At 46.3% G+C, this 21,560-nt stretch overlaps 3 protein-coding genes across 7 annotated transcripts in view; all 3 read right to left on the minus strand.

Moving 5' to 3' along the window:
- LOC131937229 (putative glutathione S-transferase 7) overlaps positions 1-21,560 on the minus strand; it is a 231,547-nt gene that overhangs the window by 102,849 nt on the left and 107,138 nt on the right. The window lies entirely within an intron of this gene.
- Positions 1-21,560, minus strand: part of LOC131937225 (general transcription factor 3C polypeptide 1) — a 176,388-nt gene that overhangs the window by 14,855 nt on the left and 139,973 nt on the right. The gene's annotated exons all lie outside the window — the stretch shown is intronic.
- Positions 5,558-7,078, minus strand: LOC131937226 (FMRFamide receptor). The gene has a single exon (XM_059294483.1). It carries the CDS (start codon positions 7,009-7,011, stop codon positions 5,578-5,580), a length of 1,434 nt encoding a protein of 477 aa, XP_059150466.1. The 5' UTR covers positions 7,012-7,078; the 3' UTR covers positions 5,558-5,577.

The following is a 21,560-nucleotide window of genomic DNA, read 5'->3' on the forward strand; positions in this document are numbered from 1 at the left end:
GATGTAGGAAGTGTTACGATGTTGTGTGGGCTGATGTAGGAAGTGTTACGGTGTTGTGTGGGCTGGGCTGATGTAGGAAGTGTTACGGTGTTGTGTGGGCTGATGTAGGAAGTGTTACGGTGTTGTGTGGGCTGATGTAGGAAGTGTTACGGTGTTGTGTGGGCTGATGTAGGAAGTGTTACGGTGTTGTGTGGGCTGATGTAGGAAGTGTTACGGTGTTGTGTGGGCTGGGCTGACTCAAGGTGGACAGTTGACACCCGTCTATTTTTATTTCGTTACCGTATACAATCTTGTCAACTTGCTTGAAACAAGACTCCGTACGGCAACAGAACAATCCCAATGTTGAGAAGAGAAAGTTCCACTGAATGATTGAACCAGTGTTCTTTACTTGAGCGAGCCAACTACAGCAACCACTTCAATCGCTACTACAGGAAACCATTATTTTTTTGACAACCAATTCAATCGCCGAGAGGATATATTCACCGCAATAGCTCAGTTTATCATTGAATGGAGGTGATCGGCATACCGTAGCGTTACTAGATCAGGTGCCACTCTATCTTATCGCCCCCCCCCCCCTTAAATCCACCATCGGACGACATCACAGCAGGCACCTACAGTACAACCGCCTGGTATTCCATGGTGTGTTTACAAACAGACAAGAAACAAGTGGTAGAAATCGTCTTGCAACTTTCATAAGCTAAACACGATAGAAAAAGTGCTGAGCTGAATTAATTAGTTCGAGAGAATAAAAGCAAAAAGTAAATTGATACTGTGCTATAATTATAATGTAAAACATTACCATTAGACAGATTCATTTACTGTCTATACATGCGTACTATCATACATAATTTTTTTTATATGGATAGAAAAAAACAACAACCTATTAATCAAATCACTATACATTTAAAGTCAATCAATACAAAAAATAATGTAAGATTATCGACATAAGGCTACTTCACTAAAGTCAACTTACACAATGAAACTTACAATTACCGGTAGTGTGTTATTAGTGTCCCCAAGTCCCCCCCCCCCCCCCCACTACACACCCTCGTTCACAGTGGGCATTTGTTGTATCATACGATGATTGATCAGGTGTGTAGCATCGATAGCTGAGTTATAAGCCTGGCCATCGAATCACATCGATAGCTGAGTTATAAGCCTGGCCATCGAATCACATCGATAGCTGAGTTATAAGCCTGGCCATCGAATCACATCGATAGGTGAGTTATAAGCCCGGCCATCGAATCAAATGTTGATATGAAATGTTCCGATCGGGTGGCACCCAATCAACTTCGGCGGAAAGTTTACTTCGTTCTCATTAGTACATTCTTCTGTAAATAATGCGATTGGTATCACCCCCCCCCCCCCACTCACGCCCCGCCTAATGTCAATAGGTGTCACCCCCACCGTGGCCGAATCCATTATTGAAAATACTCGACACCTTTTCTACTTGTAAAACTTTGCTGTAAAATGCGCACATGTAATAGTAACAATGTTTTATTTATAGCCGGTTATTAATATAGACATCAGTGTGTCGTCTCTTCCCCCCCCCCCCCCCCCACTTCGCCGGGATAGTCTATTTTTAGTTAAAACAACTATCTAACTTTCATTTATCTTTAATTGAACTGAAAAAAGACTTTTACCATCTTGCTTTGGTGTTGCCCCCTAAATGGTGTCACCCGGTACGCCCCCCCCCCCCCACCCAGTGATGACTCTGACGGTATATATTTAAAAATGCCATGAGCTCGACTAAAGAAATTATTTTCAAGTCGCTAGACATACCGCCATGTGTTTGGCCGAAGAGAGCATACTGATGTAGACAAAATAAGGAAAGGTATTGTAAATAGTTTAAAAAAAAAAAGCAACCAGAACTAAACCGTGAACATAAATATCATCTTTATTAAATGTATCTATACAACAAAGTTTGGGACCTTACAATGCTAAAAATAAATATCACATGCTGCCAGCAGTCGCTCAGATTGGTAGTTTATAATAACGGCATACGTCATTGGTTGTGTGTCAATAATAACGGCATACGTCATTGGTTGTGTCAATAATAACGGCATACGTCATTGGTTGTGTGTCAATAATAACGGCATACGTCATTGGTTGTGTCAATAATAACGGCATACGTCATTGGTTGTGTCAATAATAACGGCATACGTCATTGGTTGTGTCAATAATAACGGCATACGTCATTGGTTGTGTGTCAATAATAACGGCATACGTCATTGGTTGTGTCAATAATAACGGCATACGTCATTGGTTGTGTCAATAATAACGGCATACGTCATTGGTTGTGTCAATAATAACGGCATACGTCATTGGTTGTGTCAATAATAACGGCATACGTCATTGGTTGTGTCAATAATAACGGCATACGTCATTGGTTGTGTCAATAATAACGGCATACGTCATTGGTTGTTGTGTCAATAACGGCACAAGTCATTGGTTGTTGTGTCAATAATAACGGCATACGTCATTGGTTGTGTCAATAATAACGGCATACGTCATTGGTAGTTTATAATAACGGCATACGTCATTGGTTGTTGTGTCAATAACGGCATACGTCATTGGTTGTGTCAATAATAACGGCGTACGTCATTGGTTGTGTCAATAATAACGGCATACGTCATCGGTTGTGTCAATAATAACGGCATACGTCATTGGTTGTGTCAATAATAACGGCATACGTCATTGGTTGTGTCAATAATAACGGCATACGTCATTGGTTGTTGTGTCAATAACGGCATACGTCATTGGTTGTGTGTCAATAACGGCATACGTCATTGGTTGTGTCAATAATAACGGCATACGTCATTGGTTGTGTGTCAATAACGGCATACGTCATTGGTTGTGTCAATAATAACGGCATACGTCATTGGTTGTGTCAATAATAACGGCATACGTCATTGGTTGTTGTGTCAATAACGGCATACGTCATTGGTAGTTTATAATAACGGCATACGTCATTGGTTGTTGTGTCAATAATAACGGCATACGTCATTGGTTGTTGTGTCAATAACGGCATACGTCATTGGTTGTTGTGTCAATAATAACGGCATACGTCATTGGTTGTTGTGTCAATAATAACGGCATACGTCATTGGTTGTTGTGTCAATAATAACGGCATACGTCATTGGTTGTGTGTCAATAATAACGGCATACGTCATTGGCTGTGTGTCAATAATAACGGCATACGTCATTGGTTGTGTGTCAATAATAACGGCATACGTCATTGGTTGTGTCAATAATAACGGCATACGTCATTGGTTGTTGTGTCAATAACGGCATACGTCATTGGTAGTTTATAATAACGGCATACGTCATTGGTTGTTGTGTCAATAATAACGGCATACGTCATTGGTTGTTGTGTCAATAACGGCATACGTCATTGGTTGTTGTGTCAATAATAACGGCATACGTCATTGGTTGTTGTGTCAATAATAACGGCATACGTCATTGGTTGTTGTGTCAATAATAACGGCATACGTCATTGGTTGTGTGTCAATAATAACGGCATACGTCATTGGTTGTGTCAATAATAACGGCATACGTCATTGGTTGTGTGTCAATAATAACGGCATACGTCATTGGTTGTGTCAATAATAACGGCATACGTCATTGGTTGTGTCAATAATAACGGCATACGTCATTGGTTGTGTCAATAATAACGGCATACGTCATTGGTTGTTGTGTCAATAACGGCACAAGTCATTGGTTGTTGTGTCAATAATAACGGCATACGTCATTGGTTGTGTCAATAATAACGGCATACGTCATTGGTAGTTTATAATAACGGCATACGTCATTGGTTGTTGTGTCAATAACGGCATACGTCATTGGTTGTGTCAATAATAACGGCGTACGTCATTGGTTGTGTCAATAATAACGGCATACGTCATCGGTTGTGTCAATAATAACGGCATACGTCATTGGTTGTGTCAATAATAACGGCATACGTCATTGGTTGTGTCAATAATAACGGCATATGTCATTGGTTGGTGTGTCAATAACGGCATACGTCATTGGTTGTGTCAATAATAACGGCATACGTCATTGGTTGTGTCAATAATAACGGCATACGTCATTGGTTGTTGTGTCAATAACGGCATACGTCATTGGTAGTTTATAATAACGGCATACGTCATTGGTTGTTGTGTCAATAATAACGGCATACGTCATTGGTTGTTGTGTCAATAACGGCATACGTCATTGGTTGTTGTGTCAATAATAACGGCATACGTCATTGGTTGTTGTGTCAATAATAACGGCATACGTCATTGGTTGTTGTGTCAATAATAACGGCATACGTCATTGGTTGTGTGTCAATAATAACGGCATACGTCATTGGCTGTGTGTCAATAATAACGGCATACGTCATTGGTTGTGTGTCAATAATAACGGCATACGTCATTGGTTGTGTCAATAATAACGGCATACGTCATTGGTTGTTGTGTCAATAACGGCATACGTCATTGGTAGTTTATAATAACGGCATACGTCATTGGTTGTTGTGTCAATAATAACGGCATACGTCATTGGTTGTTGTGTCAATAACGGCATACGTCATTGGTTGTTGTGTCAATAATAACGGCATACGTCATTGGTTGTTGTGTCAATAATAACGGCATACGTCATTGGTTGTTGTGTCAATAATAACGGCATACGTCATTGGTTGTGTGTCAATAATAACGGCATACGTCATTGGTTGTGTCAATAATAACGGCATACGTCATTGGCTGTGTGTCAATAATAACGGCATACGTCATTGGTTGTGTGTCAATAATAACGGCATACGTCATTGGTTGTGTCAATAATAACGGCATACGTCATTGGTTGTTGTGTCAATAACGGCATACGTCATTGGTTGTTGTGTCAATAATAACGGCATACGTCATTGGTTGTTGTGTCAATAATAACGGCATACGTCATTGGTTGTTGTGTCAATAATAACGGCATACGTCATTGGTTGTTGTGTCAATAATAACGGCATACGTCATTGGTTGTGTCAATAACGGCATACGTCATTGGTTGTGTGTCAATAATAACGGCATACGTCATTGGCTGTGTGTCAATAATAACGGCATACGTCATTGGTTGTGTGTCAATAATAACGGCGTACGTCATTGGTTGTTGTGTCAATAATAACGGCATACGTCATTGGTTGTGGTGTACATCCCCAAGTGTCACTGGGAGAATATCACAAGCCATCCCTCTATGATATCACAAGCCATCCCTCTATGATATCACAAGCCATCCCTCTAGGATATCACAAGCCATCCCTCTAGGATATCACAAGCCATCCCTCTAGGATCATCTGGGTCAGTCGGATATGACCAGGTCAGTTCTCAGCTCAACTGTACCAGCACGGTGGTCAGACAACTGTACCAGCACGGCGGTCAGACAACTGTACCAGCACGGTGGTCAGACAACTGTACCAGCACGGCGGTCAGACAACTGTACCAGCACGGTGGTCAGACAACTGTACCAGCACGGTGGTCAGACAACTGTACCAGCACGGCGGTCAGACAACTGTACCAGCACGGTGGTCAGACAACTGTACCAGCACGGCGGTCAGACAACTGACCAGACAGGCTCGCACACACAGGGGCTGGCAGTGATGGTCATGTACTGCGCGTGACCGTTGGGCCGTGAGACGGTCGGGGAGAGCGGCTGTGATGGCGAGTCTTTGAGCGAGTCTCTGCTGAGGTCTGTGTTGACCAGGCCGTTGAGCGAGTAGTTGGTGCTGTGTATCAGGGGCATGGCCACGCTCTCAGACGTCTCGCTCCTCACGGGGGCGCCGTTACATTCTTTCTGGGGGCGTAACTCGCCGCCCTCAGTGGCCATGAGGGTGCGGTCATCCAGGCCGGGGTGGATGTTGTCGTTGGGGACGCCGTTCATCTCCATCACGTTGTACTGGCTCATGCGCCGGTGGTCCACGGACACGCTGTAGCTGCGCACGATCCGCCGGAGTTCGTCCGAGTCGAAGAAACAAGTACAGAAGATTCGCCAGAACTCGCTGCGGAACTTCCGTCCGAACAGGTAATAGGGCACGATGTTGATGGCAGAGTTGAGCATGACCAGGAAGCTGCCCACCTCGTTGAGCGTGTAGATGGACTTCTTGGCCGTGGCGGCGATCTCAAAGGCGTAGATCATGCGGGAGACGAGGGCAGGGCCCTGGCAGATGAGGAAGATGATGATGACGCCGATCAACATGATGGTAGTGTCGTTGCGATGTTTCTCACGGGCGTTGATCTCCTTACCTTTCAACCTGGACAGGTGCACCGCGCGGATGAGAAAAGCGTTCAATATGACGAGGGTGAGGAAGGGGATGCCACAAACAAAAGTCAGGTACAGGCCGGAGTGGATGACCTTCAGGAAAAGGTCGTTCCTGCCCAAGGCGGTCTGGGCTATGAAATAGACATTGTACTCCTCACTGGTCGAGTTCTGGGGCATCTTGAACTTCTCCACCTTGGTGTAGTACTCCAGGTAGCGGGGGATGTTGAAGATAAGCCCGGCCAAGTACAGCGCTATCACCACCTTGCGCGCCCGGCTACGGCGGCACATGGTCTCCGCTTTAAACGGGTGGCAGATCATGATGTAACGGTCCACCGTGAAGGCCAGGGTCAGCCAGATGGAGGTCACTTGAAAGACGATGGCAGTGGGGTGGACGAAGGGGAAGAGGACGGCGTAGAACTGGTCAAGGTTCTGTGGGCCGTCAGGGTGCTGTGTGTCCTTGAGCATGATGAGCAGGGTAAAGAGCAGGACGAGAGAGTCACAGATGGCCAACGCTGACAGGTACATGTACGTGCTGGACCTCATGGCTCGACGGGTCAGCACGGCCACGGACAACGCGTTGGCGATAGTGCCCAGGCAGCAAACGATGCTGCCCCCGATGCCCATGAGGTAATAGTTGAGCTTACCGCGGTAAGCCCCCTCCTTGGCGTCGGACATCGAGTAGAACTGACCCATGAGAAAGTTCATATCTGTCTCGTTCTCTGCTTCCATGGCGAGCAAGCCCGTCCCACGGAGAGTTAGACCATTTTACTCTGGTCTGCAGGTCAGCACCACTGGCCAGATCGTTACCTGAAATAAGGAAAAGGTCAGTTATACATTGGCTTCTAAGACACAACTAATTATACATCTAACATCGTGTCAATACGTATCTGTGTGAATGAAAGAATGCATCATGACTAAGACAGACAGCACATACAACAGAAAGTTTCCAGACAAAATGTAGAGTATTTGTCTCAAGATTGCAGACAAAATGTAGAGTATTTGTCTCAAGTTTCCAGACAAAATGTAGAGTATTTGTCTCAAGTTTCCAGACAAAATGTAGAGTATTTGTCTCAAGATTGCAGACAAAATGTAGAGTATTTGTCTCAAGATTCCTCTCGGTCAATTCACATTAAATACATTTTAACTCAATGTAGCTAGGTCACACTTACAACAGTATCAAAAGAATATAACGTGTTAATATCTGGGCACAACTCATACGAGACATGAAGAGGTGTGTAACAGCAGAACAACTCGACCTAGTCAAATATGGCATGTGATTCTAAATAAGGATGTCTTGGACATGTGTGTACAGAGTGGAGCCGTGTTGGGCATGTGTGTACACCGTTAGAGTTGAGCCTCCCACATTACAAAGAGACTCGGTGAAATGATTTCATTTGTTGAAGGATCTGATCAGGGAGCTGCACTACAATAGCCAGTCAAGGCATCCCGTAATTACATTCATGATGGAGCCACAGGTCGTGTGGGTGGGAGGGTTTTATAAGATCGTTGGCAGACACTGTACATCAGTGGTGTAGGGAGGACTGAGACACATCAGTGGTGTAGGGAGGACTGAGACACATCAGTGGTGTAAGGAGGACTGAGACACATCAGTGGTGTAGGGAGGACTGAGACACATCAGTGGTGTAAGGAGGACTGAGACACATCAGTGGTGTAGGGAGGACTGAGACACATCAGTGGTGTAGGGAGGACTGAGACACATCAGTGGTGTAGGGAGGACTGAGACACATCAGTGGTGTAGGGAGGACTGAGACACATCAGTGGTGTAAGGAGGACTGAGACACATCAGTGGTGTAAGGAGGACTGAGACACATCAGTGGTGTAGGGAGGACTGAGACACATCAGTGGTGTAGGGAGGACTGAGACACATCAGTGGTGTAGGGAGGACTGAGACACATCAGTGGTGTAAGGAGGACTGAGACACATCAGTGGTGTAAGGAGGACTGAGACACATCAGTGGTGTAGGGAGGACTGAGACACATCAGTGGTGTAGGGAGGACTGAGACACATCAGTGGTGTAGGGAGGACTGAGACACATCAGTGGTGTAGGGAGGACTGAGACACATCAGTGGTGTAAGGAGGACTGAGACACATCAGTGGTGTAGGGAGGACTGAGACACATCAGTGGTGTAGGGAGGACTGAGACACATCAGTGGTGTAAGGAGGACTGAGACACATCAGTGGTGTAGGGAGGACTGAGACACTGTACATCAGTGGTGTAGGGAGGACTGAGACACATCAGTGGTGTAGGGAGGACTGAGACACATCAGTGGTGTAGGGAGGACTGAGACACATCAGTGGTGTAGGGAGGACTGAGACACATCAGTGGTGTAGGGAGGACTGAGACACATCAGTGGTGTAAGGAGGACTGAGACACATCAGTGGTGTAGGGAGGACTGAGACACTGTACATCAGTGGTGTAGGGAGGACTGAGACACATCAGTGGTGTAGGGAGGACTGAGACACATCAGTGGTGTAGGGAGGACTGAGACACATCAGTGGTGTAAGGAGGACTGAGACACATCAGTGGTGTAGGGAGGACTGAGACACTGTACATCAGTGGTGTAGGGAGGACTGAGACACATCAGTGGTGTAGGGAGGACTGAGACACATCAGTGGTGTAGGGAGGACTGAGACACATCAGTGGTGTAAGGAGGACTGAGACACATCAGTGGTGTAAGGAGGACTGAGACACATCAGTGGTGTAGGGAGGACTGAGACACATCAGTGGTGTAGGGAGGACTGAGACACATCAGTGGTGTAGGGAGGACTGAGACACATCAGTGGTGTAGGGAGGACTGAGACACATCAGTGGTGTAAGGAGGACTGAGACACATCAGTGGTGTAGGGAGGACTGAGACACATCAGTGGTGTAGGGAGGACTGAGACACATCAGTGGTGTAAGGAGGACTGAGACACATCAGTGGTGTAGGGAGGACTGAGACACTGTACATCAGTGGTGTAGGGAGGACTGAGACACATCAGTGGTGTAGGGAGGACTGAGACACATCAGTGGTGTAGGGAGGACTGAGACACATCAGTGGTGTAGGGAGGACTGAGACACATCAGTGGTGTAGGGAGGACTGAGACACATCAGTGGTGTAAGGAGGACTGAGACACATCAGTGGTGTAGGGAGGACTGAGACACTGTACATCAGTGGTGTAGGGAGGACTGAGACACATCAGTGGTGTAGGGAGGACTGAGACACATCAGTGGTGTAGGGAGGACTGAGACACATCAGTGGTGTAAGGAGGACTGAGACACATCAGTGGTGTAGGGAGGACTGAGACACTGCACATCAGTGGTGTAGGGAGGACTGAGACACATCAGTGGTGTAGGGAGGACTGAGACACTGCACATCAGTGGTGTAGGGAGGACTGAGACACTGCACATCAGTGGTGTAGGGAGGACTGAGACACTGCACATCAGTGGTGTAGGGAGGACTGAGACACATCAGTGGTGTAGGGAGGACTGAGACACATCAGTGGTGTAGGGAGGACTGAGACACATCAGTCGTGTAGGGAGGACTGAGACACATCAGTGGTGTAGGGAGGACTGAGACACATCAGTGGTGTAGGGAGGACTGAGACACTGCACATCAGTGGTGTAGGGAGGACTGAGACACTGTACGTCAGTGGTGTAGGGAGGACTGAGACACATCAGTGGTGTAGGGAGGACTGAGACACATCAGTGGTGTAGGGAGGACTGAGACACTGTACATCAGTGGTGTAGGGAGGACTGAGACACATCAGTGGTGTAGGGAGGACTGAGAAACTGTACATCAGTCGTGTAGGGAGGACTGAGACACATCAGTGGTGTAGGGAGGACTGAGACACTGCACATCAGTGGTGTAGGGAGGACTGAGACACATCAGTGGTGTAGGGAGGACTGAGACACATCAGTGGTGTAGGGAGGACTGAGACACATCAGTGGTGTAGGGAGGACTGAGACACATCAGTGGTGTAAGGAGGACTGAGACACTGCACAGCAGTGGTGTAGGGAGGACTGAGACACATCAGTGGTGTAAGGAGGACTGAGACACTGCACATCAGTGGTGTAGGGAGGACTGAGAAACTGTACATCAGTCGTGTAGGGAGGACTGAGACACATCAGTGGTGTAGGGAGGACTGAGACACTGCACATCAGTGGTGTAGGGAGGACTAGGACACATCAGTGGTGTAGGGAGGACTGAGACACATCAGTGGTGTAGGGAGGACTGAGACACATCAGTGGTGTAGGGAGGACTGAGACACATCAGTGGTGTAGGGAGGACTGAGACACATCAGTGGTGTAGGGAGGACTGAGACACATCAGTGGTGTAGGGAGGACTGAGACACTGCACATCAGTGGTGTAGGGAAGACTGAGACACATCAGTGGTGTAAGGAGGACTGAGACACATCAGTGGTGTAAGGAGGACTGAGACACTGTACATCAGTGGTGTAAGGAGGACTGAGACACATCAGTGGTGTAAGGAGGACTGAGACACTGCACATCAGTGGTGTAGGGAGGACTGAGACACTGCACATCAGTGGTGTAGGGAGGACTGAGACACTGCACAGCAGTGGTGTAGGGAGGACTGAGACACTGCACAGCAGTGGTGTAGGGAGGACTGAGACACTGCACAGCAGTGGTGTAGGGAGGACTGAGACACTGCACATCAGTGGTGTAGGGAGGACTGAGACACTGCACATCAGTGGTGTAGGGAGGACTGAGACACTGCACAGCAGTGGTGTAGGGAGGACTGAGACACTGCACAGCAGTGGTGTAGGGAGGACTGAGACACTGCACAGCAGTGGTGTAGGGAGGACTGAGACACTGCACAGCAGTGGTGTAGGGAGGACTGAGACACTGCACAGCAGTGGTGTAGGGAGGACTGAGACACTGCACATCAGTGGTGTAGGGAGGACTGAGACACTGCACATCAGTGGTGTAAGGAGGACTGAGACACTGCACAGCAGTGGTGTAGGGAGGACTGAGACACATCAGTGGTGTAAGGAGGACTGAGACACTGCACAGCAGTGGTGTAGGGAGGACTGAGACACTGCACATCAGTGGTGTAGGGAGGACTGAGACACATCAGTGGTGTAAGGAGGACTGAGACACTGCACAGCAGTGGTGTAGGGAGGACTGAGACACTGCACATCAGTGGTGTAGGGAGGACTGAGACACATCAGTGGTGTAGGGAGGACTGAGACAAGTGGTGTAGGGAGGACTGAGACACTGCACATCAGTGGTGTAGGGAGGACTGAGACACTGCACATCAGTGGTGTACGGAGGACTGAGACACATCAGTGGTGTAAGGAGGACTGAGACACTGCACAGCAGTGGTGTAGGGAGGACTGAGACACTGCACATCAGTGGTGTAGGGAGGACTGAGACACATCAGTGGTGTAGGGAGGACTGAGACAAGTGGTGTAGGGAGGACTGAGACACTGCACATCAGTGGTGTAGGGAGGACTGAGACACTGCACATCAGTGGTGTAGGGAGGACTGAGACACATCAGTGGTGTAAGGAGGACTGAGACACTGCACAGCAGTGGTGTAGGGAGGACTGAGACACATCAGTGGTGTAGGGAGGACTGAGACACTGCACATCCCACCGTTATGGGTCGCCCAATGACATCCCACCGTTTATGGGTCGCCCAATGACATCCCACCGTTTATGGGTCGCCCAATGACATCCCACCGTTTATGGGTCGCCCAATGACATCCCACCGTTTATGGGTCGCCCAATGACATCCCACCGTTTATGGGTCGCCCAATGACATCCCACCGTTTATGGGTCGGGTAATGACATCCCACCGTTATGGGTCGGGTAACGACATCCCACCGTTTATGGGTCGGCCAATGACATCCCACCGTTTATGGGTCGGCCAATGACATCCCACCGTTTATGGGTCGCCCAATGACATAAAACGATCGAGTGTACCTCGATGATGACGTAAAGAAACGCTTCAGTCACCACAACCAACGTTAAACGATCTATCTCGTCTATGGGATTGTTCTCAAATCGATCAGTAATGGGAGGGTGAGGGGTGGATGGGATGGGGTTGGCAGAGATGGGGTTTGGGAAGGAAGGGTTAGGGTGGAATGGTTGGGGTGGAAGGGTTGTGAAAAGCCGGGGAACTAAAATCGAATTTGAGGTTTCTTCTTATTAATAAAAACGGAAAACCATGAATGGGTTTTCAGAATGTTTTAGCATCAACAATAGCAACCACCAAATCACCCATGCAACCATCAGAAAATTAAAACCCGTTGCCATCCCTGACAACCTGCAGTCATGAGTGACAACCCCAAGCTACCTCTAGAGTTAAAAGACGCCCCCCCCCCTCCAGGTTTCCCCAATAATGAAATGTTTGCCGGAGCACGAAATCAAATCACAAAGTGAGGCCTAGCAGCGTGAGCACGGGCTAGTGTTTAGTCTATGCCCAGGGGAAGGGCATATTTCATGCCCTCGTCTAGCATATGCCCAGGGGAAGGGCATATTTCATGCCCCAGTCTAGAGCTATCCACGCTAAGTTAACGGACAAGTGGTAGATATGCAGAGTCAGAAGCTAGTGGGATGTTATTGATGAGATGTTATTGATGAGATGTTATTGGTGGGATGTTATTGGTGGGATGTTATGCGTGGGATGTTATGCGTGGGATGTTATGCGTGGGATGTTATGCGTGGGATGTTATTGGTGGGATGTTATTGGTTGGATGTTATTGGTGGGATGTTATGCGTGGGATGTTATGCGTGGGATGTTATGCGTGGGATGTTATTGGTGGGATGTTATTGGTGGGATGTTATTGGTGGGATGTACCATATTGGTGGGATGTTATGCGTGGGATGTTATTGGTGGGATGTTATTAGTGGGATGTACCATATTGGTAGGATGTTATTGTTGGGATATGATGTTGATATTGAAGCCTAAAAACAGATTTTAATTTGTTACCCACGTTTCTACAGACTTTATTGACGTTCCATCCTCGGCAATGAATCAATGACATTTTTTCACGGAGTTTGTCATGACAAAGGCTGAGTGACCTGCGTCAACAACCAGGATTGCTTCTACACGGCGCAACAAGTTTTTAACTAGACCCTGTGGCGTTGACAGCATTTTGTTATCAGAGGGTTTTTTAATCGTTTTATAAACAAAACTTGAACATGGATAAAGGGCTATCATGTACAAAGTGCCCTGATGGATAAAAGGTCAAAATCCACAAAACGCCATCATGGACAAAACGCTGTCATGGATAAAACAAAAATCCACCATTGGCATTTCTTTTTTTACGAAAAGTAGAAGAATTAAACCGGGAGTGATCTTCCCTAAACTTTCTCGAATATTCTTATATAAAACAACAGGGGATGGGAACTCCATTTTAAATTCTTAAAGTTTTAAAAATAGAATAAAATCTCGTAGAAAAAAGAATTACACACCAAGTGAACGCCAAATGAAATGTTCATAATAGTGCGGAATATTATTAGTACTTTATAAATTTACATTAGTTTTTTGAGAAATTGGAAAGAGCGTAAATTAGTACTTCCGGTCAACGGAAATTACTCAAAATTTGAAAGAAGGTAGAGAATTAGATCTTTTACTTACATGAGAAATTTCATTTATCTATCTGAAATAGTACTCAAGTTATAGGTTTTTGAAAAATTCAAAGTAGAAAATGTACCACTTCCGATTATCGAAAATCGCTCAAAAGTTGTTACGGATCTACGATTTGGATAAAATACTCATATATGAAATTTCATCAACCTAGCTGTAACGGTACTCAAGTTATCGTGTTTACACACACACACACACACAGACACACACACACAGACATACGGACAAGATTGCAAAATTATGTTTTTCCGTATCAGTGAGGTGTAAAACGTCGAGATTTGTAAAAATCTCGATTTTTTTTCACTATTACAAGACTTTCTCTATACTTCGTATATACGAGAAATTAAAAAGATGAGGTTTTTCTTATTAAATTTGTTTTTCTTATGTGATTGTAGGCCACACACAGTTGCCCTTTAGACTACCCACAGATTATCCAAACCTTGTGCTACTAGGCATGCTGCCCAGCTTCGCTTAGGCTTTCGAAAACATTGAGAATTTGAATGCTTAATTAATTCGCCCGAAGGTCGGTCTACGACCTCAAGAGTTATGAAGAGGTTCCTCCGTGGACATTTTTTTTCGATTTATAGCTCATATAAGGTACCGGTCAGTCGAGGTCAGTTTTGACCCCCACATCGTAGACTTTTCGGCCAACCGGCCCCCGTGTTCTGTCGCACCAAGGCAAGATCATGCCAAATTTGAAGCGCCTGCGGCGCCGGGAAGAGCCCTATCGGACACCCGACAATCTAGATCTAGATCTAGATTCCTAATAGAATTTTTTTTTTTAAGTTTAGCCCGAGCATAATAATCCCAAATTAGCCAGTTCCAAACAAAGATTTTGTATAAAATAAATAAGTCTTGAAATAGTTTAGTCCTAATATAGAAATTTATTTTTGGAATTGATTTTAGAGAAGTTAGAGTCTAAATCTAGATCTTAGCGTCTACGTCTAGATCTAGTTATTGCCTAGATTTAGATTTAGTCTAGATCTAGAATCCAAATACATAAAATAAATTTTATGAGTTTAGGCCGGAAAAATTGTATTGTATACATTTCATAGTGTACGTAGATCTAAATCAAATTTGAATGAAATAGTTCATTTCTTTTCATTCTAAACACGGCAGATGACGTCATTAGTTAATGTATAAGCAATAGTGACGTCACAGTTTTATGCGTTCTTTTTCACATATATTAATGCTTTTCCGGTTGCATAAATAATACTGTTTCTCTACATTCGAATACGCCTTTAATTTTTATTTTTCTTCTTTAACTAAAATTGTGGTTATACATTTAAAACATCTAACATATTATTTTCAACAAAAGTCCGTATAAAGTTCTGCATATATCGCTGCCGTTTCTGACGTGATGTCCGGCGAAAATATTTTGCGGACAGACAGAGAGAGAGAGAGAGAGAAGAGCGCACATGGCCTTTTATAAATTAGGATAAAATGACAATCTTGTAAAAGGTTTTTATCAAATCGTTTCCAATGGTGTATTTTTTTTTTCTTTCTCGTATAATTAATTTTTTAAAGTTCATTTCTACTATGTATTCTTTAATTGGAAGCTCCGTGAAGCGTATTCTATTAAAAATTAATATTTCTAAATAGAAATAATAAATGACTACAGTACTAAAGCTATAAAGAAAATATGTTGAGATAGTTGAGCTACCAGAACAGTCTCTACGATGGTAAACCTAGTTGAGCTAACCCATTTTTTTTACAAAGGTCAACCCAGTTGAGCTAATCTTTTAGAACCAACGAGTATAGGGACGGCGCTTGTTGTACAGTTCACATTTCTTATTGTCTATTAGCGGACATCCAGCGAGTTAGGTGATGCAGGGGTCGGCAACCTTTTCAGATGGAAGAGCCAAAAGTTACAATTTACAATAATAATCATTAAAAAAGTTTTAAAAAAACCCACGTTTTCTGATTGAACTAAAAAGTAGAAAATAAATGCTATACATGACACTAATGCAAGCAATCACTCTACTATAAGCGATGAAAATTTTTTTATTCTGGATACTGCATGACGGAAATGTAACTTCGGGGACGAAAGAGCTCCAAATTTTGACTCTTCAGTCGCAGAGTTATATTTATTTTCCACAACAACCAATAGAATCGCGTATATTTGAAATTTATAGTCTAATTCTCGAGTTTGGTTGAGTCTTTGTGTCCATTGCTATTTTTAGATGAAAATAGGTCATGATACTAAAAAAAGCAGCCATTTTAGAGCTTTCCATCGATGTATGACACATGCGGGTAGATAAAATATGAAGTACGATTATTGGGGCTCAAAGTAGACGAATAATTAGCTTTCTGAGAAAAACTAAGCGATGGTTATGATTTAAAAATCATTTTTAAACATATTTTAACATAAAGTTGGCCACAATGAGTGGAAAAAACGTGTTCCTAAGATGTTGAATTGTTTATTTCAATAATAATCGAAAAATCGATATTTTCAAAAGATTTATCAAAAATTCTCATGATGGTCCCCTTAAAATAATAAATAGCTTTAAATATATGAAATATTCTCATTTGTTTTTGTGTTGAAAGGGTCTACTATAAACGTAAGAGCGAAATCTCTCAGCGAAAACATCCTTCATTTTGTTTATAGTAATGCTGAAATGATTCATGTTAATAGTAGCATTGGTTTCATCACGATATTTCCCCCCCCCCCCCCCAGATTTTTCGTAATTATGTAATTTACATCTCTCAATGTCTTTAACAAAAAAAATTGTTTTTTTCGAAACAATCCACTTCTTCAAGCAAGGCATAGGCTGGGTTTTCCCTTCCTTTCAGTTTTACATTTAGCTCGTTTAGTTTCTTTATGATACCCACTATGAAGTTGAATGTTTCAATTCGAAATTGACAAATTAATAAGAAGTACATTGAAATAAGGAGTAACTAAATAGTCTAATAGAATGGTGAGTGTTACTTGTTTATGTTTATTATTATATTGTTCATTACCGAGTGTTGCAGAACAATATTTCGAATGAGTTTTAAAATTAAATAAATAATTATAAATATTTGTGCATGGAGCTAAAGAGCAACAACATCAAAAGTGCCGCATGCGGCAACATGGGACCTGCAGATGTTCACGTGGGTACAGGCGTGACAACATGGGACCTGCAGATGTTCACTTGGGTAGGGGCTACAGCCGTGACATGGGACCTGCAGATGTTCATGTGGGTACAGGCGTAACATGGGACCTGCAAATGTTCACGTGGGTACAGGCGTGACAACAGTGGACCTGCAGATGTTCACGTGGTTACAGGCGTGACAACATGGGACCTGCAAATGTTCACGTGGGTACAGGCGTGACAACATGGGACCTGCAAATGTTCACGTGGGTACAGGCGTGACAACAGTGGACCTGCAGATGTTCACGTGGTTACAGGCGTGACAACATGGGACCTGCAGATGTTCACGTGGGTACAGGCGTGACATGCGACCTGCAGATGTTCACGTGGGTACAGGCGTGACAACATGGGACCTGCAGATGTTCACGTGGGTACAGGCGTGACAACATAGGACCTGCAGATGTTCACGTGGGTACAGGCGTAACAACATGGGACCTGCAGATGTTCACGTGGGTACAGGCGTGATATGGGACCTGCAGATGTTCACGTGGGTACAGGCGTGACAACATGGGACCTGCAGATGTTCACGTGGGTACAGGCGTGACAACAGGGGACCTGCAGATGTTCATGTGGGTACAGGCGTAACATGGGACCTGCAGATGTTCACGTGGGTACAGGCGTGACAACATGGGACCTGCAGATGTTCACGTGGGTACAGGCGTAACATGGGACCTGCAAATGTTCACGTGGGTACAGGCGTGACAACAGGGGACCTGCAGATGTTCACGTGGTTACAGGCGTGACAACATGGGACCTGCAGATGTTCACGTGGGTACAGGCGTGACAACATGCGACCTGCAGATGTTCACGTGGGTACAGGCGTGACAACATGGGACCTGCAGATGTTCACGTGGGTACAGGCGTGACAACATGGGACCTGCAGATGTTCACGTGGGTACAGACGTGACAACATGGGACCTGCAGATGTTCACGTGGGTACAGGCGTAACATGGGACCTGCAGATGTTCACGTGGGTACAGGCGTGATATGGGACCTGCAGATGTTCACATGGGTACAGGAGTGACAACATGGGACCTGCAGATGTTCACGTGGGTACAGGCGTGACAACATGGGACCTGCAGATGGTCACGTGGGTACAGGCGTGACAACATGGGACCTGCAGATGTTCACGTGGGTACAGGCGTGACAACATGGGACCTGCAGATGTTCACGTGGGTACAGGCGTGACAACATGGGACCTGCAGATGTTCACGTGGGTACAGGCGTGACATGCGACCTGCAGATGTTCACGTGGGTAAGGGCTACAGGCGTGAAATGGGACCTGCTGATGCTCACGTGGGTACAGGCGTGACAACATGGGACCTGCAGATGTTCACGTGGTTACAGGCGTGACAACATGGGACCTGCAGATGTTCACGTGGGTACAGGCGTGACAACATTCGACCTGCAGATGTTCACGTGGGTACAGGCGTGACAACATGGGACCTGCAGATGTTCACGTGGGTACAGGCGTGACAACATGGGACCTGCAGATGTTCACGTGGGTACAGGCGTGACAACATGGAACCTGCAGATGTTCACGTGGGTACAGGCGTGACATGGGACCTGCAGATGTTCACGTGGGTAAGGGCTACAGGCGTGAAACGGGACCTGCAGATGTTCACGTGGGTACAGGCGTGACAACATGGGACCTGCAGATGTTCACGTGGGTACTGGCGTGACATGGGACCTGCAGATGTTCACGTGGGTACAGGCGTGACAACATGCGACCTGCAGATGTTCACGTGGGTAAGGGCTACAGGCGTGACATGGGACCTGCAGATGTTCACGTGGGTACAGGCGTAACATTCGACCTGCAGATGTTCATGTGGGTACAGGCGTGACAACATGGGACCTGCAGATGTTCACGTGGGTACAGGCGTAACATTCGACCTGAAGATGTTCACGTGGGTACAGGCGTGACAACATGGGACCTGCAGATGTTCACGTGGGTACAGGCGTGATAACATGGGACCTGCAGATGTTCACGTGGGTAAAGGCGTGATAACATGGGACCTGCAGATGTTCACGTGGGTAAAGGCGTGACAACATGGGACCTGCAGATGTTCACGTGGGTACAGGCGTGATAACATGGGACCTGCAGATGTTCACGTGGGTAAAGGCGTGATAACATGGGACCTGCAGATGTTCACGTGGGTAAAGGCGTGACAACATGGGACCTGCAGATGTTCACGTGGGTACAGGAGTGATAACATGGGATCTGCAGATGTTCACGTGGGTACAGGCGTGACAACAAGGGACCTGCAGATGTTCACGTGGGTACAGGCGTGACAACATGGGACCTGCAGATGTTCACGTGGGTACAGGCGTGACAACATGGGACCTGCAGATGTTCACGTGGGTACAGGCGTGATAACATGGGACCTGAAGATGTTCACGTGGGTAAAGGCGTGACAACATGGGACCTGCAGATGTTCACGTGGGTACAGGCGTGACAACATGGGACCTGCAGATGTTCACGTGGGTACAGGCGTGATATGGGACCTGCAGATGCTCACGTGGGTACAGGCGTGACAACATGGGACCTGCAGATGTTCACGTGGGTACAGGCGTGACAACATTGGACCTGCAGATGTTCACGTGGGTACAGGCGTGATATGGGACCTGCAGATGTTCACGTGGGTACAGGCGTGACAACATGGGACCTGCAGATGTTCACGTGGGTACAGGCGTGACAACATGGGACCTGCAGATGTTCACGCGGGTACAGTCGTGACAACATGGGACCTGCAGATGTTCACGTGGGTAAGGGCTACAGGCGTGACAACATGGGACCTGCAGATGTTCACGTGGGTACAGGCGTGACAACATGGGACCTGCAGATGTTCACGTGGGTACAGGCGTGACAACATGGGACCTGCAGATGTTCACGTGGGTACAGGCGTGACAACATGGGACCTGCAGATGTTCACGTGGGTACAGGCGTGATATGGGACCTGCAGATGTTCACATATGCTGTGTGACAAGGGGAAATGGCGGATGTGATAAATGCCACTTGTTGCTTCAACATGTGGCAGATATAATGAGATTTTTTTTAGGCTGACCCAATCCAATTTCCTAGGCTACGCCAATCAAACTAGCGACGTCAGCAGACTAGGGCAGAACTGACAGGCTACCAAGGGTAAACCTGGGCCCTGGTACACTGAAGGTGGGTGGGTCTAGTGAAATTGTGTGGGTCTGTGGGTCTAGTGAACTTGTGTGGGTGTGTGGGTCTAGTGAAATTGTGTGGGTGTGTGGGTCTAGTGAAATTTTGTGGGTCTAGTGAACTTGTGTGGGCCTAGTAAACTTGTGAGGGTCTGTGGGTCTAGAAAACGTGTGTGGGTCTGTGGGTCTGGTGAATTTGTGTTGGTCTAGTGAAATTGTGTGGGTCTAGTAAACATGTGTGGGTCTAGTGAACTAATGTGGGTCTAGTGAACTTGTGTGGGTCTAGTCCACTGAATGTTTGTGGGTCTAGTAAAGTAAACTTGAAGAAGCAATAGTTTTCAACCCTTCCCCCCCCCCCCCCCCCCCCACCAACCAGCCTACATAGAACATACAAAACATGCAGCAAGCGTTACACAATGAACTATCTATCCTCCTCACTTGAGTTTAGTGAGAGGAATGTTGGATGAACATAACTGCGTGGACACATTTAAATAGCTGTAGACCTAAGATTTGGATGGCCGCCCGTGCAGACAAGGATCTTCCACAGGCTGGCACATAACCAAGAAAGTGACAGGGCCTTGATTAAAGATGCCCCAACTATTCATAGAAAAATTATACAACCGAATACAGCCATAATAACAGCGCCAGGATGTCACGTTGCCCAGAATGTCACAACAACTGGGGTGTTGGGGTGTCATCACAACAGCTGGGGTGTTGGGGTGTCACAACAGCTGGGGTGTTGGGGTGTCACAACAGCTGGGGTGTCACAACAACTGGGGTGTCACAACAACTGGGGTGTTGGGGTGTCACAACAGCTGGGGTGTTGGGGTGTCACAACAGCTGGGGTGTTGGGGTGTCACAACAACTGGGGTGTTGGGGTGTCACAACAACTGGGGTGTTGGGGTGTCATCACAACAGCTGGGGTGTTGGGGTGTCACAACAACTGGGGTGTTGGGGTGTCACAACAACTGGGGTGTTGGGGTGTCATCACAACAGCTGGGGTGTTGGGGTGTCACAACAACTGGGGTGTTGGGGTGTCACAACAACTGGGGTGTTGGGGTGTCATCACAACAGCTGGGGTGTTGGGGTGTCACAACAACTGGGGTGTTGGGGTGTCACAACAACTGGGGTGTTGGGGTGTCACAACAACTGGGGTGTTGGGGTGTCATCACAACAGCTGGGGTGTTGGGGTGTCACAACAGCTGGGGTGTTGGGGTGTCACAACAGATGGGGTGTTGGGGTGTCATCACAACAACTGGGGTGTTGGGGTGTCACAACAGCTGGGATGTTGGGGTGTCACAACAGCTGGGGTGTCACAACAACTGGGGTGTCACAACAACTGGTGTGTTGGGGTGTCACAA

The sequence above is a fragment of the Physella acuta genome, unplaced genomic scaffold (assembly GCF_028476545.2).
Source record: "Physella acuta isolate Inbredline_101_S28 unplaced genomic scaffold, ASM2847654v3 ptg000204l, whole genome shotgun sequence".
NCBI lineage: Eukaryota > Metazoa > Mollusca > Gastropoda > Physidae > Physella > Physella acuta.

Bases quoted from the DNA above. Each gene is read 5' to 3' on its own strand.
- LOC131937226 (XM_059294483.1), bottom strand. From the start codon at position 7,011: ATGGAAGCAGAGAACGAGACAGATATGAACTTTCTCATGGGTCAGTTC.